The 24,141-nt window shown below is 44.4% G+C and overlaps 2 protein-coding genes across 2 annotated transcripts in view; both read left to right on the forward strand.

The window, feature by feature from the left end:
* Positions 1-14,195, forward strand: part of RGS3 (regulator of G protein signaling 3) — a 66,514-nt gene extending 52,319 nt beyond the window's left edge. The window contains exon 35 of the mRNA XM_087879657.1: positions 14,177-14,195. The gene's annotated coding sequence lies outside the window, so the exon portion shown is untranslated. The remainder of the gene's footprint in view (positions 1-14,176) is intronic.
* ZNF618 (zinc finger protein 618) overlaps positions 1-24,141 on the forward strand; it is a 46,852-nt gene that overhangs the window by 6,908 nt on the left and 15,803 nt on the right. The window contains exons 5-11 of the mRNA XM_034436321.3: positions 14,177-14,244; positions 15,155-15,417; positions 17,471-17,548; positions 18,547-18,585; positions 19,462-19,551; positions 21,092-21,196; positions 22,513-22,602. Of these exons, the coding sequence (XP_034292212.2) occupies positions 14,177-14,244; positions 15,155-15,417; positions 17,471-17,548; positions 18,547-18,585; positions 19,462-19,551; positions 21,092-21,196; positions 22,513-22,602 (733 nt within the window). The remainder of the gene's footprint in view (positions 1-14,176; positions 14,245-15,154; positions 15,418-17,470; positions 17,549-18,546; positions 18,586-19,461; positions 19,552-21,091; positions 21,197-22,512; positions 22,603-24,141) is intronic.

The raw sequence follows: 24,141 nt of genomic DNA on the forward strand, positions 1-24,141 counted from the left end.
TGACCAGCCAAACCTAGTAGAGCAGAGATGGAGCCCTTGGCTGTTGGGATGGTCCCCCTCTCAAGTTGTCTGCTGGGCAGGGTTGTGGGGCTCCCGGTCTGGATTGCTGCTTCCTGAACCTTTGTTTTCATGGGTGGACTTGTCTGTTCAGGTTAGGGTTACGACAGGAGAGTGAACTTCTGTGTGTTCCTGAACTCTCATGACGAGATTTTTGGATGGACTTTACTCTTCTTTCAAATCTAACATGTCTCTAAAGTGCTTAAGGCAACAGCTGTACTTCTTCATCCTCCTCCTCTTCACAGTGATGCTGAGAGGGACAGATAGGGCTAAAAGCTGTCGCTTTCCAAGTCTTCACTTAGAACAAAATAATGCAAGGCAGTCCTTGGGTTACAATGGTAATTTGGACTGGAATTGCTGCCAGTAAGTGATGTGGTCATAAAGGGGGACCATCATGTGACCATCACTTAACAATGCCATTTCCAGCAGTCCCAGATGTGCCATTAAGTGAGGGCTGTACGCTAAGGACCTCAAGTGACTGACTTTGATTTTCTGCAGGCTTCTCCATTGATTTTGTAGGAAGCTGACAGGGAACATCGCAATCCCGTGACCGTGGGTAACTTCACAGTCATGTGGCGGCTGGAACTCTGAGGGCCCACCATAAGTCCTCCCTTGTTCAACACTGCCACAAGTCATAGGCCATATTATAAGAGCAATAAATTCCAGTATGGCTTAAACTGGATAGCACTGGGACCCTTCCTCACTCTTCCCCCATTTTCCCTAACTTCTGATACACGCATACGGGAGAGGAGAATAAAGACAGATCTTAGAGAAGACTTGTGTTTGTAGACCACTCTAGGACTTTGTTTGGGCAATAAGAAGAGACTGTGTATTGTGAGTGAGGAGCACAATCGATTTTAACTCTCTCGGTACACACCAGTAATATACTTAATCTATATGCTGACTTTTTTAAAAAAATTCTCCCGAGTCCTATTTTTAAAAATCCCCTTTTCTGGTGGGCTTGTGAAGAGCACAACTTTCTCCCAGATAGTTGGCTTTGATAGATGGAAAATGCCAAGAAATGGATGGTTTTTTTTCCCCCTATCATTTTTCAGAATTGCTTAAATCTTGCAATGGGGTCTTCAGCTTCCTGATCTGGGAACTTGGAAAGTTAAGCAGGCTGCTACAGTAATGGTGGATTCCTGCAGTAGGGAGTGGTTGAACTAGATGACATTTGAAGTTCCTTCCAAACCTGACTTTCTGTGCATCCATGAGTGACTTGGTGATTGTGGTGTTGTGTTCCAGTTCCATTCGTCTGGGCTGTGAACATGGGGCAAAAAATATCTGTAATGGCGACTTTTCCCCCACAGGAAAATTTCTTCCTACAAATACATTGTGTTGTATATGTTTGCCTTTCTATGCCTTGTTACGTAGGTGAAAAATATAAATCAATCAGGCAAATATGAGAGTAAAAATGTTTCATGGTTATCAAATGACTATCCTCAGTGAATATGCAAGAGAAATAAATACAGTATTGATCTGAACACTTTCCAGTGCAAACTGGAAATTTTCTATGTGAATTTGCATAGGAATTTCTTCCTGGAATTTTTTTCTATTTATAATTTCAAAATTGTTCTGTTCACTAAAAATATGTAATTTTAACGAAAGAGTGAGAAAGAAAATCTTAATTTCTCCCACCCCCTCCATTATTCTGTGAGGGACATTTGGCCAAGAGAGTGTAAGTGGTTTCAGATTCCTTATAACCTGAACGGTCCTAGACTGACATTCTAACCACTGTATTATAGGTTGGAAATCGAAACGTTACTTTTTTTTCAATAAATATTTGTGTTACACAGACACATTTGATGTAGACTGCTGAAAGATTTTCCCATTCATATGTATCTAAGTAGTTTGCAGCTGGCATGGACTGACTGCAAAATCCCACCCACACCCCTAATTCCTTCATAACATCTGTAGTATGAGAGGATGCTACAGCAAAAGAGTCAAGGGTATAGATTGCTCTGTGCCTTTAAGAGAGGACTGTGATTATTCAGGAACATCTGGAAGGCCACAGGTCCCTGACTTGATTTAATAGCTTTATATGTGCCAATCAGGCTTTCGTGGGCAGAGATCATCTTCTAACATCTGTAAAGTTAAGTTGCTGCTACAGGGCAGGAGGAGAGGCAGGAGCAATTTTGGCAACCCTCTCTATTTGGGATCCTTTGTACAGCTGAACTCCAAATAAGGGAGCTGGTGTCTGTCTTGTTGTTGCAACTCTAGGGAGAAGAGTTGGCCATATAATGTAAAAACTGATACTGACACTGTAGAGATTTGACTTTCTTCACATTCATGTTTTGAATGTCAACTGAAAGCCACACTCTTAAATACATTTTTAGATTATACAGATTTTGGAGTCTCTTATGATATCAGTTGAAACAAGACCTTTAAAAGTTTAAAAATCGTTTCTCTTTTGAAGATTTGAAACTATAACATTCATTCATTCATTCATTCACACATCAGGTTTCCTAGTGCTGTTTAATGGCTGAGTTTGCAAGATACATTTAACTGAGTTAAAGACTTAGTGGCTCTAATTGATATTAGCATACTTACTTTGGTTTACTTGAAACATTGGTTAATTTTAATGCATAGTATGAAGCAACATGTTATGTTCACTATATTGTGCAAACTGAAAAAGTGGTTTAAATTAATAATTTAAGGCTTTGCTTTGCTTGGGAGAATGAAATAATAAATGGAGATGCATCACCTTTAGTTACATTTGCTTGACTTGGTACTTCCAGGAGAATACTGACCTTAAGTCAGTGATTTTTGATGGATCAGAACCAACCGTTTGGCTTTAGGAAGTGATTATAATAACCCAAAGAAAGCCTCCTATGGATCAGTTATTCATGTAGTAACATGTATGAAGGAAGAACGCTTGAGGTTGCACACTGATTCAGGGGAGGCCGCCCTTCAGGGATTGTTGCTTCGAGGTGAGTGGGGATGTCTTTGCATTGTACGAGTCCCAGTGCTCCTTGTTGGGATTCACCAATGCAGATGATGATGATGACAGTGATGGTCATGATCTCATGCAGAGCCTTGTGAGGCTCTCTCGGCTGTTCTGCGCAGAGGTTCTGGGAGGAAGCCTTGCCTGCAACCGAATCGGTTCCGTTTGTTTTCAGCCATGCAACAAGGAGTTTTGTTCTTGGAGCTTGATTGTCCTTTGAGAAATCTTCATTTTGTTTTATTTTACTTGTTTTATTTCTTTCACTTTTTGTCCATTAAATCATGAGGGGTTATAGGACACAGGAGTTCAACTCCACCCATTTGCGGACAGCCCAGTTCCACAAGCATCAGTATGGTGGCAAGAAACTTTTCTCACATGTGTCTGTTGTGCTTTGGGAAAGGTTTATCATTCAGCTCACGAGGACAGCCAGAATTTGTAAAATAGATCCAGTCCAAAAACGTCTCCTGCCTGTTAAATACGCTTTAGGAAAGGTGAAGATTCTGTGGTTATTATAGCCCCTTTATCTTAATTCAGCTGACCTCTCCTTCCTAGCTTTGAGATTTCTCCCTGCGGGTAATACAGTGGTACCTTGGTACTCAACTGCTTTGAAACTCATTGAATTTGATACTCAACGCATTTTGATGTGAAAGTTTTGTCCCACTATCCATCGTTTATTTGATGATCAATGCACAAACAAGAACTTGTCAATGACAGCTGCCTTGTGACTCACTATATTAATCCTTATGGGAAAAATTATTTGGTACTCGTTGTGCCTCCAGGAACCGATTAATGGTTGGTACTAAGATATTACTGTCTACCATCTGTATCAGGAAAATCACCTGATCAATTGGCCAGAATCTACTAACTTAGAAAACTTAACAGCCGACCAGGTCAAAGCTGCCCCACTGCTAGATCTCTGTGGCTGCATAGCCCATCTCTGCGCTCCTGTCAAAGTCCCTTGAACTGAGGCCGTCTCTTCCATTCATCACCACGTGGAAAACTTCAGATCAGCTCTCTGGACAGGAGGAAGGTGCTGTTGGAGCTGATCTGTCTTCATCTCCCACAGGAAGAAAAGTGTCTTTCACCATGATAACCTTTTTCCTCCTGAAATCCATCTTCGTGATGCTCCTTATGCTGTCTCCTACACTTTCAGGCCATCCAGAGGTCCTGTATATGAATGTTTGTTTTCTACCTATAATAAGTCTTGTCTTTTTAATGGAATTGTCATCTGCTTCTGGGCTTCAAAGGCCCAGATTTCCCTCACCCTTTTTCCAAATGAGAGTTACAGACTTTTAATAGCAGCTCTACGTAGGTGCATTTAATTAAAGTAGTTTGAAAATTCTGACTTTTGCAAAAAAACAAGAACCTGGAAGGCCACTTAAGTAGGTGTGTTTCTGATACTTTGGATCATGCATTGTGCTTGCTTGCAAAAATTGAAGGATTTCGACTTGAACATTTCAAGCTTATATACACATTCTTGAGTATGAATGGGAGCCCTATGTGCCCCTCTGAACCTGAAAGACATTACAGAACTCCTACATAGTGTGTGCACAGGCCACCTGGAGCCTGGAAGGTTACTTTTAGTAAGCAAATACCATACAGTAAACCAATATATGTGAGAAGCAAAAAAACCTCCAAACCCCAGTTTTTCCTATTTTATTCAGGGAGTACTGTATCTTGTGGGATGCGGTGGCTCAGTGGCTAAGATGCTGAGCTTGTCGATCGAAAAGTTGGCAGTTCAGCGGTTTGAATGCCTAGTGCTGCGTAATGGGGTGAGCTCCCGTTCCTTGTCCCAGCTTCTGCCAACCTAGCAGTCCAAAAGGACTTAAAAAATGCAAGTAGAAAAATAGGGACCACCCTTGGTGGGAAGGTAACAGTGTTACATGCGCCTTTGGCGTTGAATCATGCTGGCCACATGACCACGGAGATGTCTTAGGACAGGGCTGGCTCTTTGGGTTTGAAACAGAGATGAGCACCGCTCCCTAGAGTCGGGAACGTAATGACTCCCTAGAGTCATTACCACATATGTGCGAGGGAAACCTTTACCTTTACTGTGTCTTAGCATGAGTGTGTGTGTTGCAGGGAGGGGGGGATTGAATTCTAGATTTCTAGATGTCTTAGAAGCCCTGTAACCATCTTGGGATCCTTACTCTCTCTTCACTGATAATTAAGTCACTGCATTTGTTAAAGTCAGGAGCATCAGCAGCAATGGGAAGGCCTGAGCTAACGGTGGATGTCAGGGTCTTCTATCTGGCACCACATAATAAAGTTGTTGGGTTTTTTGACGGGAAGTCGCATCCGACCCATCCTGACCCTATGGACAACGTTCCTCCAGGCCTTCCTGTCCTCTACCATCCTCTGGAGCCCATTTAAGCTCACACCTACTGCTTCAGTGACTCCATCCAGCCACCTCCTTCTCTGTCATCCCATTCTTCTTTTGCTCTCCATCTTTCCCAGCATTAGGCTCTTTTCCAGGGAGTCCTAAATAATAAAGTTACCCTCCAGAAAAGAGGCATACAAGTGAAGGAAGGGCGGGAAGAGGCCTCTGTTTGACAACTCCTTTCTCATTTAGAGCTGATGGAAGTTGGAAACGAAGCCTTGACTTTCTCTGTCCCAATAATGTCCAGGATAGCTGCAGGGCTATCCATACCCAGGATGCTTAGGTGGAGAACTGGCCTTCGTGCTTATTTTCCTCATAAAACTCCTTTTATTCCTTCTGTACCTGAAAGTGTTACAAATGTTGGGCTTGCGAAGGTGAACAGACATCTGAGTAGATACAAAAATTGTGGCACCAGTTTCTCAGTATGGACATTATTGTTAGCAGATTAAGAATTGGTCTAGGCTGTGCCTAGAGATTTAGTCCTTTAGTAGATCATCTGGAGGGCGGAGGGCAGGCCCTCTGAAAAATGACCTCCTGGAGATAGCTCAGCCTGGGCGTGCTGGAAAAAGTCAGTGGTGTCCTGGATTTATAGGAATCAAGCTGGGAAGCGTGTCAGGTGTGGCCTCAGTCTCCGTCCTGCGATGTCCCCCTGTGGCCCTTGGTCTTCACTTTGTTTTTTCTAGAGCTTGCCTTTGAACAAAGTCCTCTTAGCCCAGTGCAGCAAGAACAAATTTGCCATTTTTCCTCTTCATGGTTATAATAAATTGTATTTATTAGGAATGAAATGTACTTATTAGGAGAAAGCAATTCTGACAAAGGTTAATCCTCCCCCTCGTTCTAATACATTTAAATTAGAGTCGCTGCAAGAGAAGGAGCAGGACTTCCGCAAACTGGAAAATGGGATGGGGGGTGGGGAAGGGCTACTGTAGGCTCTAGAATGAGTTGCACCCTTTCCCAGCCTTGAAAGTTTCGGTAGATTGCTTAGATTCCTGAAGGGCTAATCAGGTGGGGCGCTGAAGGATTTGGCTTTTCTTTCCAAGTCCTGAAACCACAAAGTTCTGATTATTTTATCCAATTGAAAAGCAAGGTGACTTTTCATTAGGTTGAATCCTGCAGAGTAAAGGTTTTTTTAAAAAGCACATGTAAATAAAAGTACTTCAGTTTTCATATTTGCCTAACACATGTAGGATACCAGAGAGATGTCTACTGTTTCTTGATGTAAGAGAATTTTGATTTTTTCCCCCCTTTTGGTAAACTTTACGTTTGTTTATTTTTATACTCGCTTGGGAAATTAATCTTGAGTATTTATAGTCTTTGTGGTCAGCTGAAGTGAGTTATTTTGCTACAGAGATTTCTAAGATTTCCACATGAACTCTGCTCTTTTCTCCTGTTTCGTTTTTAAAGCTTGGTTCTTTTGCCTTATAATTATGCCATTTTGAGCTTTTTGGGGGGAAGGGTGTCCTATTTTATGGATTCATAATTTGGATTTGGGTTACTCCTCTTCCTGGTTTTTTTTAAACCCACAGTTAATACAGAATGAGAAAGTTCAAAAGCTGTGGTTGTGATATCTTTTAGATCCTGCAGCTGTTACAATATTTCCGTGTAGGCTCTTCTTTTCTGAGCTGATTCCATGTTGACTGCCTAAAGTCCAGAAGTCCACCAAGTCTAGCAACAGGCGGGCTCCCCTTGAGGGCTGACATTCTTTAAAGTGAATCACTTTATCTGGATGCTTAGCTCTCCTTCCCAGGGAAAGGCTACTTAAAGGGCAGAGTGGGGTCTTCCTCTTATTTCTAAGAGGAATAACTACATAAAAACCAATACAAACCAAAAATGAGATTGGGAATTGGGCACAACATACAAAAATATCAGACAACATCCAGCCGTCCGTCTCACCAAGGCTTTGCTGTTTTCAGATCATGACATCAGGAGTGCCACTTCAGTTTAAGCAGGATGCCAACTATCCCCTGCTACCAGTATGAGTTCATTGGCACCCTCCTAGAGACTTAAAGGTTTGAGAGCAAAGTAAGGACCCCTTCGGCTGAATTCCCTCAGTCTGATTCAGGCTACAATTAGAGTTCAGGGTTGAGTCCTACAGCTCTGGATTTTCTTCCGCCCATCAGCTGAACTCATGGCGATGCTTGCGACTCCCTGCATCTTTCTGAGGGAGGCATTAGAAGCGCTGGGCTGTGGAAATTGGCATCCTTCCCGTCCTCGGGCAGCAAGGTTACTTTTGGTGATAAGTTACATATTTTAGTTAATAGTTCAGCAAACTTGCATTGGCCATATTTTAAAATCTCTCTGGGTGAATGCAACCTGGCCCAGGGGCCTATTATTTTTTAACTTACCATATCTAAAACATAATTCTTTGGTACTTATATTTTGGCAAAATTTGGTGGATGCATTCTCAGGAAAAAAATAAAACAGAAATGTGTTACTGTGGTATAAATTTTCTTCCATTTTGCCCCCCAAAAGCCACTTTGGCAAAGAAATAATTCTACTTTTCTGCAGCTGTCCAGTTTTCTTTAAAAAAAAAAAAAAAAAAAAGGATCCAGCACAATTAAGAGTGGAGGAGTCATTGCCCAAAAGATTTATTTGAGGATTCAGGTTTGAGAATAAGGCTTTATACCATTAAAAGTGTTACGCCTTGCTTGTTCTCCCTTACAGGCTCTTCTGGGTTGTGGAGTTATTGCTCTCTTGAATGCTACGTAACTGCCTAGTTGTCGACTGTCAAAGTCATACCCGCCTCCAAATCAGATCCAACAGCTAAGAACACATAAGTTGAGGCATTTACTATTCAGAAATAGAAAACTGAGAAGTTCCCAAATTCAGGCAACACATTTAAATCCAAACAGACAGGGTTTCTGTGGCCTCCCTTCAAATGCAAGTCAGACGGTACCCTGCATGGATTTCTCTGCAATTCTCTGCTGCTGTTTTCTTGCACAGGGGAACAGTGCTTGCCATGCCAGCTAGCCGGTAGAACATTCATTACTTTCCTAATTATTGGGTGGCTGGGGGAAGGGTAGATTTCCTGCCTTTATTTCTATCCATTCACTATTTCACCATGTTGTTTTAGCCTTTAATTAGATACAGGTTTGATGTTATAGGATTTGAAGGAAGAATATTACAGCTTTTCTACATACATACATACATACATACATACATACATACCCACTCGCGACGCTTTTCCTCTTTGGGGAAAGCAGCATTATCTAAAGCACAGAAATGAAGTAAGAAGCATTGCAGCCCGAGAAGGTCTGGTGGTAACATAGAGGCTAGACATCCCTGAAGAAGCAGGGTTGGTAATATGATGGAGAGTGGCAGCCGGAGGGTGTGTCCTAGCCAGTGAAACCTCTTTGGTGAAAGGAGAGATTGTGAGATCACCCACATGTATTCCAGATAATTGCTCCTCCAAAGAAGAATGCAAAAACTGACTAAGCTAACAGTCATAATATAGCCTTCATGTACATAAATTCTGACCATATCTTAATTAATTTCATTTTCTTTTTTTCTTACTGTTTTTCAAATATTAAGATACTTCAGAATGGAATGGCAATTCTTATGACATTCACCGGGTGAGTTTTTTTCAATCCTTAATGGAAGGAGTTTCAAGTATGAGTTTCAGGACTTTGGACATTTTTTTAAATCAATGACAAAAGATTACAGTGCTGTTTTTTTGGAAAGTTATATGGTCCACATGATTTCCAAATAAAATTGAATTTAATTACAGGTAGTCCTCGACTTACGACCACAATTGAGCCCAAACTTTATGTTGCTAAGTGAAGCATTTGTTAAGTGTGTTTTGCCCCATTTTGCGACTTTCCTTGCCATAGTTGTTAAGTGAATCACTGTAGTTGTTAAGTTAGTAACACAGTTATTAAGTGAATCTGGTGTCATTATTGATTTTGCTTGTCAGACGGTTGCAAAAGGCAATCACAATCCCCCGGGACACTGTGACCATCATAACTATGAGCCAATTGCCAAGCATCCTAATTTTTATCACGTGACCACAGGATGCTACAACGGTCGTAAGCTTGAAAAATGGTCATAAGTCACTTTTTTCCATTCCACTAAATGAACTGTTATAAGTCGAGGACTACCTGTATAAGAATCCTTCCTGTGGGAAAGAGCTGTTTGAATTCTGAAGAAAAACATGATAGGATGGAACTTTAAGAATGTCTGCCCTCATAGATAGGCTGGGTGTAAATGAAAATTTTAGGTGCTGAAGTTTTCTACCTGCAGCGTATAAGGAATGGCTCAGCCATATGACTTGAGTCTAGGGCTTCCTTATTCCGTGCTTTGTCTTTCGATGCTCAGGATGCCTTAATTGAAGAGTAACTGTTAGAATTTCTGGTCCATTCTTCAGATAGCTCAGTGATCCATAGTTTCCTTTTGGTGCTTTTTGGCTGATGCTTCTGTGTGCTGCTATGGAGCCTTAATTCCTAACCAGGAGCAATATATTTCTTAGAAATGGCATTAAAGCTGTAGCGCTTGTTCTGCAGCATTTCCCGTCACCTTTTCCCTGACTTCAGATGGGTTGCAATATGAAATTCATAATTTTGTATTTTTCCCCCTACAGCTATTTTTCACCACAGCTGTGAGTCACATTTTTTAAAAAATTCACATTTAGATGCATATGCAGTTACCAGACTCTATAATTATTTTTAAGTAACCCGAAATGATGCCAGTGGTCTCTCAAGCATTGTAGTAATCCTGTCCATTTCTTGTGGAATGTATTCCTGCCTTAAACATAACCTGGCAAAATGCTGCATCTTGATTTAAGAAAGCTTTTATTATTGTTGTCCAGAGGAATGCTTTGGAATAATGAAAAATAAATGCCTATTATAAAGTACAGAACCTCTTGATTTTTTCTTGTGCTGGATTAGGACATTGACAAAGTTTTGTAGGGAGGGGTTGAAATGCCATAGCTTGAGGTGGCATCTGGGAACACGGACATCACTTTTCTGGAAAATCGGAGACCAGGACTTGAAAATGTGGTTCTGCCCCCAATTAAGATCATTTTTATTTTCATAATTGATTTTCTAGGTCTTTTGCACTGCTATTAACCCAGGGAGAAGGGGTTTTTTATTTAAGAGATTGGGCGAAGAAAGGATCAGAGCAGGTGGTCAGCTTGGGGGCTTTTTCCAGGATACCTTTAAATCCTGTTAGGCTATGCTCAGCAGGTGAGCACCTCAGGGATTTGTATTCCCAGGACAGTCTATTTTTCACAAAAGATGCTGTTTTGTTGTGTGAATCTTTGCATCAGAACGTTTCCTGTGGTAATTTATCAATTTACTGTTGGACTGGAGTTAGATGTGAAATTTTTAAAAGAAAACTGCAACGGCTTTCCATTTTGCTGATTTGCATATTGCATGGGACAGGACTTAGTGGATCTGATAAATGCCACTTTCTGAGGCGCCCTTGAAGCCTGTGGCTTGGCAAATAGAGGTCTCTGCTAGGAAACCTCATTCCTAGCATTAGGACTGCTATTTGGTAAGTGTTGACAGTATTTTTACCTGTGTGTGAGCAGCTTTGCAGGAAGGTGGGAAGAATATACTGGGTGGGAGGCACAGCACTCAACCAGTCAGAGCCTTCTATGGCCGAGGATGGTCTGAGTGGATCAAAGCCTTTTGAGTCTGCTTTGAGGGGAAGGAGCTTCTGTGTAGGTCTAAAAACCAGATTAAGACAGGCCGGTCCTGTCACCTGGGCCTCTCAGACAGGTAGCTCCTGGGTCTGTCGGCAGTATTTGCTCAGAACTGGGAAAGTTTGGTCTGTGGGTTTCTTGGTTGTGGCCGACTTTGCTTTTCCAGCAGTGGCTAAATGACAACACTGGGCAGAATCATTGCAAGCTTTTAAATTTTGTTACTGCTCCATTATTCCCAAGATTTAGCAGAGAGAGAATCTGTTCGTCTGATGAAGATCAGTGAGGCCAACCTGGTTTGCAGCCTCTGAGGCTTCTTTCGTCCAAGTGGGAACCAGGGGGCTGCAAAAAACTCCAGGTTTTCTTAAGTAGCATGTTGGCAACACAATCAGCACATGGTTAAGGCAGCAGCATTTCTCTGCCAGACTCAGGGAGACCCTGCAAGAGATTTAGTCAAGTAACGTTCAACGACTAAAATGGAATCACCGCCGTTTGGGGGAGAAGGAGGGCCCCAGTCCCTTTCAGAAGGGTAGCTTTCTCATATATATAGCCATTGAGATTGTAAATCGCGGCCTTTGTCGCTTCCATCTCCCTTTTGTCAGGTTCCTGCTCGGCCTTTATTCACTGCATTCATCCAGGTTTCAGGTGGGACAGCCGGAAGAGCTTCTGGTCCAGGATCATGCTGGGCGTTTGCATAGAGGGTGAGCTTAAACCTCAGTGGATCTCAGTGGCCTCTGGACTCACCGGCTGGTACCTTTTCAGATGAGAACGGCCTGATGATTTGGGCAAAAGCCCCTTTTTCTTTGAGAAAGCCCAAGACATCAGTAAGTTTTTGATGGATTGCCATGAAGCTTATAGGCCAAGAATTGGCAGGTTCAAGGGGAGTGGCTGCTATGCCTTGCAAGTTTCTTGATTTATCTTGACGAGAAACTTCTGTAAGGCAAACCTGTTCAATTGGGAGAACCTTTAAAATTATGAAAAAATAAAATCTTTGTAGGTTTTTACCACTTTCAGCCTTGGTTGCTCTGTAAAAGAGAAGTCTTCATAAAGGAATCAAAAGAAATCTCTAGAATTTTCTCTCCCCACCCCCACCCCCCCGCTATGTGTATTTCTGTAAGATTTCAGAATTGTGCTGATGCACTGAATATGACCTACATAACTTTCAATTTAAAAATTTATGCCAGGTGGAAATTTATGAAATATTTTAGCATGAAAGAGAACCTTTTTCCCCTTAGGAAAATTAAACAATAAATCACCCAGCTTTCAATTTATCGCCCTAAGGCTGGTCATAGATAGCGTCCGTTCCCCTACATTGTTCTGGAAAAAAATATAATTGTATAAGACAGCTTAGCTTCTATCCTCCTACTCTCTAGAATTTTTAATTTCAGCTGTTTCTGCTTGGATTTATTTCCAATATTCCTGCTTGGCTTTTCAATTTCCTCAGTTATTAAATTTTAATTCAGTGCATTAGCATTTAAATTAAAAAGGGGGTTATTTTATCGAACTCCCTCTCCCTGCAACCTCTGAAATGGCCTGTTTCTGCCATAGATGCCCCCCCTTCGAAATGCAGCCAATCTCTTCTAATGCACATTTGTGCAAATTCATAGGGGGAGGGGTGGGGTCCAAGGTCTGAAATAATGCTGTTTTTAAGGAAAGCCTTTTTCAGATTTTTTTTTTAAAATGGGTAATCTCATAATTTTTATTATTAAAAAGGCAGGAGGAAATTTAAATTGCAAGTATTTGGAACTGCAGTTTTATTAGGATGGATTTATGGAAGAGTTTGGACCTTTTGAATTCCAGGGAATGTTCCCAATTTGGCTGAGTGGGGGTGGGGAGAATCGATGATTCTACCTATTATGTTGATGCATTCACAGATTTCTGCCTTTAATGGGATGTGTGCTTCTCTATATAAATTATTCCACTCCAGAAACACTGAAATTTTTCTGCACAGAAACTTTCCTTGTGACATTTGTTTTCTTCTGTTTTCCATTTGGTCCGGATGCTTTTGTGGCGATGGGGGTGGGGTGAGGTGGTGCTCTGGAAGATTCCAGAGACTACAAGGGAAGTTGCGTGACTGTTCCTGTGGGAGGTCACTGGGGATCCTCTCCTTGGCCCCCTGCCTTCTTGGCCTGACCTGCCTGCACAAGGCAGGCTGTGGAGTCTTGGCCCCAGGGCTGCTGGGTACCAACTGGCTACGCTCATCTCTTGCGGTGGCTGCTGTGGGCAGGACGTTCCTGCACTTCCCTGGTCTCTTTGGGGGACCCTGGGGTGGTGGGGGGGAGAGTGAGCGTCTCCAAGCTTAAGCTCAGATGCGGGCGGGGTGGCAGTGGCTTAGCTCTGCAGCTTTTTTCTTGGCAGCAATGCAGAAGTGGTTATTTTTGAAATTTTCCCAAATTATTCTTCGTGTTCGCAGGTCTAGTGGTGACCCAGGTCTACCCTTGCCTACTGATCATAAAAGATAAAGGTTCCCCTTGCACGTATGCGCTAGTCGTTCCCAACTCTAGGGGGCGGTGCTCATCTCCCTTTCAAAGCCGAAGAGCCAGCGCTGTCCGAAGGTGTCTCCGTGGTCATGTGGCTGGCATGACTCAACGCCAAAGGTGCATGGAACACTGTTGCCTTCCCACCAAAGGTGGTCCCTGTTTTTCTACTTGCATTTTTTACATGCTTTCGAACTTCTAGGTTGGCAGAAGCTGGGACAAGTTACGGGAGCTCACCCCGTTACGCGGCACTAGGGATTCGAACCGCCGAACTACTGACCTTTCGACCGACAAGCTCAGCATCTTGACCACTGAGCCACTGCATCCCTTATTATCATACTATATCATATTATTATTATTATTATCATATTATTATCATATTATTATCATACTTGGTGGTATATATGCCTGAATGCAGAAATCACATCAAAACTAGACAAGGGGCAGTTTTTGCTCTTCGGAAGTCAGCCAGTGGAGCGTGTGTGTGTGTGTGTGTGTGTGTGTTGTGAGGTCCCTGTACGTTTTCTCTCTTTCCGCAAGTGACATTCTATCCCTGGAGCTTGCCTCCTCCCTTTTAGGCAGCCCCAATTGGATCACCTCCCTCTGTTGTCCTAGTCCTAGAAGGGAGCTGGCTGCTTCTCCAGAGCTCTGACCTTCCTCTCTGGCTGCTTCCGTTCTAGATTGAGGGCGGCAGCAATGGCAGCGGCGGCAGCAGCGTCAATGTTGGGACAAGAGCCTCTGTGGGCAGGTAGGTGCATCTTAAGAGCACCGGGCAACTTCAGTGCTCCGGCCCAGGCCTCAGCTGCCTCTGGAGAGGTTGGCATTGCCCTTCGCCATTTGCTGTGCTTTGATCTGGCTGGAGCTTGTGACCTGCACCAAGCCGGTTGGGAACTTGGGCACCTCCCTGTCTCTCCATGGGGTGGGAGTCCGCTCCAAATCATGTGACCTTCTCTTGTCCCAAACATGAAAAAATAGGGGTATCCTGTTCAGGAGAAAATGAACCTTAAAAGTTGATTGAAAGACTTAAAAGGTTGTTTCTGTCTCCCTGATGCTTCTCTCTGTCCCCCCCCCTCTTTTTTTTGCTACTTGTTCCCTACTTTACAGTATCTTTTGTCTCTCTCAGCATCTGAAGTGAAGGAGGATGGGTGGGAGGAGAGTTTGCCAATAGTTTGCTTTTAGAGATCCAAATAATATTTGTTGCTATTCTGTGCCCAGTTTGATGTTTTTCAAAATGTTTGGGAATTGGGTTATTAGGCATTCAACAATATTGTGAGCTGCTTAAGAGGAGATTAGCACATGTTGTTTAATTAATTAAACACTCCTTACACTTTGCAGAAGAGGTAGGCTTCCTTTTCTCTTGGCCCATGGCTGTGAATCATGGAAGATGTGGACGGTCCCAAGTGAGTCCATCTGAAGGACATTCAAAAATTTTTAGTTAACCAAATACAGTGACAAGCCATTTGTTTAGCCTACAAGACTGTTTTTTTTAAAAAAAAGAAAACCCCCACATGCGTAGAAGTATTCCACTTATCCATAAATTCAGGGGCATGTAGAGTCACCCAGCCCTAAGCCCCAGACTGCCTGAATAGACGATGTTCTCTTGGGTGGCTTCGGTAGACTCTCTGAGGCTTAGAGTTCTGTTTTTCCCCTCACCCAAGAGAGCGCTTGAAGAGGACCCAGAAGATTATGAAAGCAGAAGGTTGCGATTCAGCCATGCCTCAAGCATCGCCTAGTGAGGATGCGGCAGCAATGACCGAGGTGAAGGTGAAGACGGAAGTCCCGGATGACTACATTCAGGAGGTGGTCTGGCAGGATGACCCAAAAGAGCCGAAGAAGAAAGGTGGCGGGGTAGCCGAGGTGCCTGCAGAAATTTGTGTGGTGATTGGTGGGGTCCGCAACCAGCAGACTCTCGGTAAGCTAGGTCGGTGGTCCATTGGCTTAACCTTTTCTTGCCAGGGACGGGCTGGGGTCCATGGAGGGCAGAGGGGGCTTTTGAGTGATTGAGGAGGCTCTTGGGTGAGTGTAATTCAGGCAATAAGCATATAGAGCATGGGTCAGCAACCTATGGCTCTGGAGCCGCATGTGGCTCTTTCATCCCTCTGCTGCGGCTCCCTGTTGCTGGTCAGCTCACAGTTGATAGAGCTTTCGGTTAGGAAAGGTAGAGGAAAAAGGATGCTGCGCTAGGAGGAGACTCTATCGTGGGGGAACGGACTTCCGGTCAGCAGAGGAAAAAGGATGCCATGCTAGGAGGAGACTATGATGGGGGAGCTGGACATCTGGTCAGCTCCAGAATTGAACGGGGGCTTCCAGTTAGGACCTTTGTGGCTCTTTGAGTATTTAAGGTTGCTGACCCCTGATATAGAGAAAGAATAGGGCAGCCCCTGCATGCTGGATAATTGCTGTTTCCAGGTTGAGAAAAGAATCAGTCAGTTGAGATCTAATCTATTAATCAGTTAAATTGCATTGACTATGTTTGCCTTAGAATGGTAAGTGGTAAGGAGAAGAGTTTTTGGGAAACCAATATGTAATCCTTCAATCTGAGGCGATGGGAACATGTTAGAGGCACATAAAACCTTACATGATGCAGAAAATAAAGTTTTTTCTTTTTTACCACTTTAAGAATCAAGGTAATCTATTAAACAGAGGGCAGTTTAGGGGCAACAAAGGAGATGACTCTTGTCTAATGGGGAAACTCTAGAATGCATTGACACCAGCTATGTTGACTAGCAACTAATCTGGACACTTTTAAGAAGACATTAAATGAGCTGATAGCAGGCAGGGGGGCCTTGGTAGCGGCTGGTCTTAAGGGCCCTAGGCTACCTCATAGGAATGGATAGCTGGGAACAAGATTGGGCAGAGTTCTGGATTCCTACTGTGCTTCAGTTCGACCATCCTCCAGCATGGAGCCTTGGGTGGACTTGGGGGTCTTTGTAGTTCCAAGCGTGGGTTTGTATGGACAATATAATGCTACAGTTGAGATGTGTCCAGGAGACAGACATGTCTTGGCATTTAAAATTAATAACTTTGGGGATTGGATAACTAGCCCAGAAGAGTTTCCTTCTCTGCTATTTTAGCTGATTCTGGGTGCATCTGATTTAAAGCTATAATGCCTAATTAAAAGATACATTCCTGTCTTTTATTTTTTTCTTGAAAGAAAAATAACGGAAGAAACAGTGGAATAAGATGGAACACAATATTCGGAGATTAGGGCAAACAGGCTGTGTAAAATTGAAGAATTTTCCAGGCAGTGATTTATTTTGGCTGTCACAACTTGAAGGGAGATTTTCTGTATCCTTTCTCCTGCACAAAAATTAGCATAATGAACTGTAGAGGTTTTTCCACCGGATTCTTTTGGTCGCCAAAAAGCCTGGGGTTTCCACTGGGAGAGGGAGAGGGGCAGATGGCAGGGGTCTGAGGTCCCCAGCTGAGCCTGGCTTTCCTTTAATTTATGCCATCCTAATCTGATCTGAGATGCTGCCTGGGACTTTCTCCCTTGGCATTTTCTGGGCGGGCTGGCTGGAGATGACGCCTTGCTTGGCAAACCCATCTCGCTTGGGCTGCATTGCTTTCAGCCCTGGTTGCCATCCTAGATTTCCCTTTTGGAGAGGAAGGAGCAGGGGTGTGTGTGTGTGTGTGTGTGTGTGTGTGTGTGTGTGTTGGTATGGAGGAAGAGTCTCTTCGCTGCTTACTTGAGCGCTGTGCATGAGCACCCCCTCCTGCCACAGTGATCAATCAATCAACACAGCTGGAATAGGTCTTCTAGTCCAACCTCCTGCTCAAGCAGAGACCCTAAATCATTTCAGACAGGTGGCTGTCCAGTATCTTCCTAAAAAAAAAGGGGGGGATGCTTCTCTTCTTGATTAGTTTCCATCCATTGTTTCTTGTCCTGCCTTCTGGTGCTTTGGAAAATATGTTGACCCCTTCTTCTGCTTATACCTGCCCTAATGTTTCACTGTGCTTTTTTTTCCTTTCAGGGTCATATGAGTGCGGAATATGTGGAAAGAAATATAAGTACTACAATTGTTTCCAGACCCATGTTCGAGCGCACAGAGGTATTGATCTCTTCTGCACTGCTGAGGAATTCTGGGAGTAGTTAAGAAATGCGAGTGGGAAGAATTGTTTCTGAGATACTATTTGCATTCACAAATTGGGTTTTTCAGGATTTTGTCCAGTCACATTTGTGCTCGAATGCCACAGCCAGTTTGATATCTTTAGACAAATCAGAGAAATATGCCCCATATTATTGAATTTGGTATCGGTTTAGAATATTGAACAAAATAACGGGGGGCGGGAGTGGGGGGGGGGAGAGAAAATGCTGGCCATAGCAGAGAAGCCCCACCTAATTGATTGTGGGGCTGTCTTAAAATGGAATGCAGAAGACATGAGGCAGCTTTAATTAAATTAGCCATACATGGTATGTTCACGGAGAGGTTTGAATTGTACCGATTGCTGCAAAGAACAAGCTACCAGAATTGCTGTTGCTCCCCTTCCTCTGCCAGCATAAAGCCAGCAGTGGCTTAGATGAGCCTCCAGTCCTGAAGGAGATGCGTGTAACTCCTTTGATGGGTGAGGCCTTTACGCTTTAGGCCCTCTCATCTGCATGGCATCACTTCTCTTGGCTGTCTGCTTCACTGCAGAAGGTTAAATGCCACTGACGACAGAAAGACCCCCCACCCCAAATAGTACGTCCTAAAAGTTAAAATATTGCAACGAGACCCGAGGCGCTGCCACCTTCATGCGCCCAACCTCAAATCTATGACACAGATTTACCTGGCCTCTTTGGCATAATTCTACCTTTTCTTCTGGTTTTGCTTATCATGAAGGGAGGGGATTTGGATGGCAACCGGTACGCCCTCGGAACTGTATTGACAAGCGAGGGGCTCTGCCTGAGATGAAGATCTTCAGGCTATTTGGTCTCAAACAGACACGTTTCTTTGGCATCAGATCTGGGAAGGAGGCCTTTCGACCTCAAGCCTGTAAACAAAGACGAGGATGGGAGGGTGCTTATTCCTGGGAATGCATTCTCAATGCGGTTCTTCTCTTCGCTTAGACACAGAAGCGGCATCAGGCGAAGGAGCCTCCCCGGGGAGTAAGTATTGACACCCTTCTCAGATTGTGGAGTGATGCTTTGCGAGCAAAAGGTCCCCCCAGTTCCAGGTTCTGGGAGAGGAGAGGGAAGCCCCCTTTGTGCCCAAGACGCCAGAGAGCTGCTGCCAGTCAGGGTCCAGAGGGGGGCGAGAGGGACCCAAAGCTGGCCTGAAGCCAACGGGTCGGCTGTCACCATTCTGTTGTGAAGAAGCCTGGTGGGGCCAGTGGGGAAACCCCCCCTCGCTTTCAGTTGGCCAGTGTGAAATGCAGCTGCCGTGCTGTGGTACCATGTGCTGGTGAAGAAGAGGCTCCATCGTTTGGCGACTTTGTCTTGTTTTGCCCCTGTGCTGATCTTCCCTTCCACCGCTTGCTCTCTTTGCTTTGTATTTTTTGCTAAATTGTTTTCCGCGTTGGAAAAATACTCTAACAAAGGAAGGAAACAACCTCATTAATAATAGGGATATCATGAAGCCGGTGGTTTAGCTTTCCTTATTTTGGATCCTCTGAATACTCTTAGGGATGGGTATCACCCAAGGATTGGGGTGGGGGGTGTTTTGTCTCTACCACTGCGTTTCCCCCCCTCCCCAAAGCATCAAAACAGAACAGGAAAAATGCTGCTTTCCTTGATTTGGAAATTTCCAAAATTCCTTGGTGTCAAAAGATTTTGAGTCCCCGAGACGGTTCCATCCTTTGCTCAAGATTAGAGACTTCAGGGCCTTTGTTGGGGTTGAGGTGTGCTAAGACCAGGGAGCAGCCGGAGGCGAGAGTGGTGGTGGAAAGCCAGGTGCCGGTAGAGGGTCTGCGCATGGGGACTCCTCGGGGAAGCCCTGGGTTCTCCTTGGAGTTTCTCGAACGTTGTGCTCTTTCCTCCCCACAGATAACTTTAGGTACACGTGTGACATTTGTGGGAAGAAGTACAAATACTACAGTTGCTTCCAAGAGCACAGAGACCTGCATGCGGTGGATGGTGAGTGTCAAATGTCTGGATCGCTTGGCGAGAAGAGGAGGGTCCCTGTTCTCACAGAATGCTAAGTAGGAGCTCAGTCAGCCCTCATTCCCACCCTCCCAATGAAGCTGTAGGAGTTGGGAAATATTAATGGCTAAGCTCAAGCAGCAGCTTATCAGAACAAGCCAGGATTTCCATTTAACCCTTGTGTTTCCAGAAAATCTTGAATTTAAGCCAAACGTGGCTTGAATGTAAGAGTTGCTGAAAGAAAGGGATAGGCTAGATCAGTGATGGCTAAACTTTTTGCCGTCACGGGCCAAAAGCGGGGGGAGTGGGGAGGGGGTGTGCACGTGTGCCTTCATCCATAAATCAATGCGCCCCTCCCTCCCGCGCATGTGCATGCAACACCCCCCCACACACACACACACTCCCCCTTGCATTTGGCACATGATGGCCCGGTGGGCCCGGTAGGCCCATTTTTTGCCCTCCCCAGACTCCAGAGGCTTTCTTGGAGCCTGGGGAGGGCGAAAACAGCCTTCCCCACACATACCCCAGAGGCCCTCCGGAGGCCAGAAACGTCTCGTTTCCTGACTTCCGGTGGGACCGGAATCAGTTGGCCAGCATGTGCATGCACGCTGGAGTTGAGCTAGGGCAACACTCGCGTGCCCACCAATATGGCTCCGCATGCCACAGGTTCACCATCACGGGACTTGAGCTTCCCATCTCCTCCCAAGGCAAGGGAAAGGAGGCACAGGGCAGGCAAGCCTGCAGGCTCTGGCACCCGTTCTCAGGACCTTTAGTTATCGCTTAGAGCTCTTCGCAGGTAACCCAGGCCTGCATTTTATGGAAAGAAGCTGGGGAGGGGAGCTGTTGTGCAGGGCTGTTGACACCATTGGGTGATGCAAAAAATCAAAACCCAAGGGAAACCATTAGAATGTTGTTGTTGTTGTGTGTGTGTGCTTATCTACATATACCCAGCTACTTTAGAGACATAATACCATACAACTTTTGGCAATAAAGTTTCAGCCAATAGAAACTTCTGGCTAAATGATTCCAACACTTTAGGGAGTCTTCGACTGAGGAGCATTCGGGCGAATGCTCAATGGATGGAGAATGGAGCCGGAAGCTCTGCCGTGTTGCAGTTTGAAGCACCTGTGGGTGTGTGCAGAGATTAATCCACTCCGTTGGGAGAAAGAGTGCCTGTTTGGTGGATAGGAGAGTCTTGGGGCCTCTTGGTAGAGGTAGGCTGGTTGTGTTGCTTTTTGGAAGTAGTCTGACTCTTGTTAAGAATGACTGCAGTTTTTTGCAATCAAGTTGTCACACTTTAAAAAGAAATAATAAGTGCAAATTTTATATCCTGAATTGGAAACATGCATCTTATTATTAGTCACTTTAATAGGGAGATTATCAAGAAAAATATAATCAGTAAAAATACTATACATGTGTGAAATGTATGTTAGTCTATTTAAGACTAAGGATGAGAGCAGGGCCTGAGGGATAAAGCCAGGGAGGTGTTTCCACATGCCTCGATTAGCTCTCTCCTCCTTCTCTCCTCTTGCAGACCCCTACGATCAAGCAATGATTGCCAAGGAGGAGGTGAAAGAAGAGGAGCCCGAGCCCTTTCAGAAGATTGGTCCAAGTATGATTGACCGAGTTTGCAACTTAAGTAATTAACTAGCTTTCAGTGTTTCAGAGCTGAGGTTTCAGGCCCAAGCCAGGGATGGAGCGGTTCTTGCAAAGGCAGGAAGCTCTCACTAGTCCAACAGAAAGAGCACATTCTTTGCCTGTGCGGGATCCGGACTCCATTCCTCTTGGCACGGCTGGTGACAAGTCGGAAAATCTTCCTTGGATGTATCTTTCACTGGGGTTTGTTTAAGGAGCACCGATTGCAACTGCTAGGTTTTCCAAGATGTAGCAGGCAGAATAACTCCCAGGATGCCTGAAAGCTCCTTGATATCAGGTCTGCTCGTCGGTCCATCTGTCCCACGACTATCGGCACTGACCGGCTGCAGGGCTCTGAACATCCGTTCAAGCAGAGGGGTTTTTCCCAGCCCTTCCCTGGAAATGCAGGGGTGAACCTGGACCTTTTGCACGCAAAGCAACAGCTCGAACTCGGACTGTGGCCATCCGTCAGGAGACAAGCAACCTGCTTGCAAATAGCACTCCTAAGTAAACAAAAAAATTAATCTTCCACGTTTGACATAGAGAAGAAACAAACACGGTTGAGTTGGGGAATTGTAAAATTATTCTTGCTTAATGTTACATACTTTTATAAGCATCTGGTTAAAACAATACAATTTGGCCAAAGTATTTAGATGTAAATACTTTATTGCAAAGAGAAGGAATTAAGCGCATGTTATTTATTTTAATAATTATATTCAGACATAGGAAAAGCATTCCACTTGCATTTCTCATGACTTAATTTTAGAATTCACAAAGAGCTCTTCATTAAAGGGGAAGATATTGTCTAAGTATTGTCCTCTGGGATAAAAAAAAGTCAATTACAATTTTGCAGTGTTTTAATTTGATTGCTGCTGCATTCCTTGTTATGTTACCATGTTTTCTTCGGGAATAGGGTGAAATTGAGGGTGGGGAGCGATATTAAAACTAGAAATTGATCTTGATCTGAGATGATAACTACCCCTCGTAAGCGCTGATGAGAGAGCGACTTGGCCTTTGCTGTCTGCGATGGTTTATACGGCCCACTCCCAAATGCTACTTCTGCAAAAGGAAGTCTAGCCTCTGTAGCAGCCGTGTCTTTTCAGCCTCTCTCCAGGAAAGAGAGCTGGGGCAAAACAGAGGAAACGGTTACCACGAAGGTGGGCGCCCAGGGCCCCCTAGGTCAAGAAAACTTGGAACTCATCTCATGAGGCCATGTGGGAAATGTCTACCCTGCTATGCTCTGAATTGAGATCCATGTTTGGGTCAAGGGTTTTTGGGAAAACCTTTTCTCCTTCTGAAAATTGTTTTCTTACTTTGTAGAAACAGGCAACTATACCTGTGAATTCTGTGGCAAGCAGTACAAGTACTACACGCCATACCAGGAACATGTGGCCCTTCACGCACCAATCAGTGAGTATCCAGCTGTGATACAGCAACCGGGGAGACCCTGGGATCCAGGATCTTTCAAGGCAGAGGCCAATCGCACATCTAAAGCGATCACGAGGGACAGCCCAGTACCGGCATATTTCCCTGATAGCTGTCCTTTGGGGATATACTTTGAGAGAAGGAGTTGTTCATATTTCAGTGCAAATAGTCAGGCCAGATTGCCTATAATTGTTAATACTATATTAAACTGTAAATAAAATTATACCTGTATTTTGCAGTTTACACATTTTTGACAATGTAGATTTTTCAGCTGGACCCATCACCTGCTTATGGCTTATATAAGATACCGTAGCTGTTTCTTCTCAGTAAATTGAAATATTCAAAAGTGTGGGAACCCCATTTGCTTACTGGTTGCAGCCATCAACTTCCAAGGACCGGCCCCTCGGTCCCATCCTCCTCCCTGCACCTGTCCCTAGTCAGAGGGACCGCCTCTGTCCTCCACCACCTCTTCAGCTAGGCCACCTGGGCTCCTTTGCCCTCTGAATCTCCAGTGGCAGTCTTGACACTCTTACTCAGTTAAAGCCTGCTCGGATTTTGCTTTCAATTGGACTGGTTGAAAGCCCAAGAAGTAGGACAGGAAAGCCTCCTTCAGCTCAAGCATCTAGCCCTCATTGCCCCAGGCAGTATGTAGCCTCATGACAAACAGTCCCCTCCATTGTCCCCCCTTTCAGTCCATTGAGGTCAGTGGCCATCACCTCGTCCCCACGGAAGCAGATTCTGCATGTTAACACTAATTTCTTGAGGAAAGACTTTCTTTGGCCTGTCCTGATCCGTTAGGACTGCTGTTTTGAGGGGGAGAACGGCATCCTCACCTTCACGTCTGCACCTCAGCACGTGGCTCTTTTTCTAAGATGAATAGCCCCAGTCTTGTAATCTGGGGGTTTTGTGGGCAAGTGCTGTTGCAGAGGCTTCGTAGGGGAATCGTTGGTGTCAAATTCAACGCATCCTTCTGTCTTCTTACGCTGCGGAGAAGATTGCCTGTAGCCTGCTACAGTCACCCTGATAAGACAGTCGTCTTATCAGGGAGATGAACGGCATATACTGTAATTTTTGGAGTGTAAAATGCTCTGGACTATAAGATGCACCTACCTTTTTTGGTTAGGAAAACAAGAAAAAGAAATCTGCCTCTGCCTCCCAGCAATTTTGCCTCGTTACAGCAAAATAGCCTGCTTTACTTTCATTTTTATTTTCAGCATAGCTTGAGTAGCACCAAAAAAAAAAAAAAATTGTTCCCAGCCATTTACCTCTTTGCAGCAAGCAGCAGAGGCCAGGGCAAAACAGCTGAGAACAAAACACTCAGCTCTCAGTCGGGCAGCTGATCCAATCAACTTGTGCTAATTAGGCTGTGCTGAAGCTGAAATGGGCTGTTTCTTCTTGTTGCTTGCTGCAAGGAGGTAAATTGCTGGGAGGCAGAGGCCAAAGGGTGGGGGCCAGTGGGTGGGCAGGGCTACATTCGGTGTATAAGACGCACATAAATTTTCACCCCCTTTTAGGGGGGGAAAA

This window comes from Pantherophis guttatus, chromosome 16, assembly GCF_059756535.1.
Source record: "Pantherophis guttatus breed Tessera chromosome 16, ASM5975653v1, whole genome shotgun sequence".
Taxonomy (NCBI): Eukaryota; Metazoa; Chordata; class Lepidosauria; order Squamata; family Colubridae; genus Pantherophis; species Pantherophis guttatus.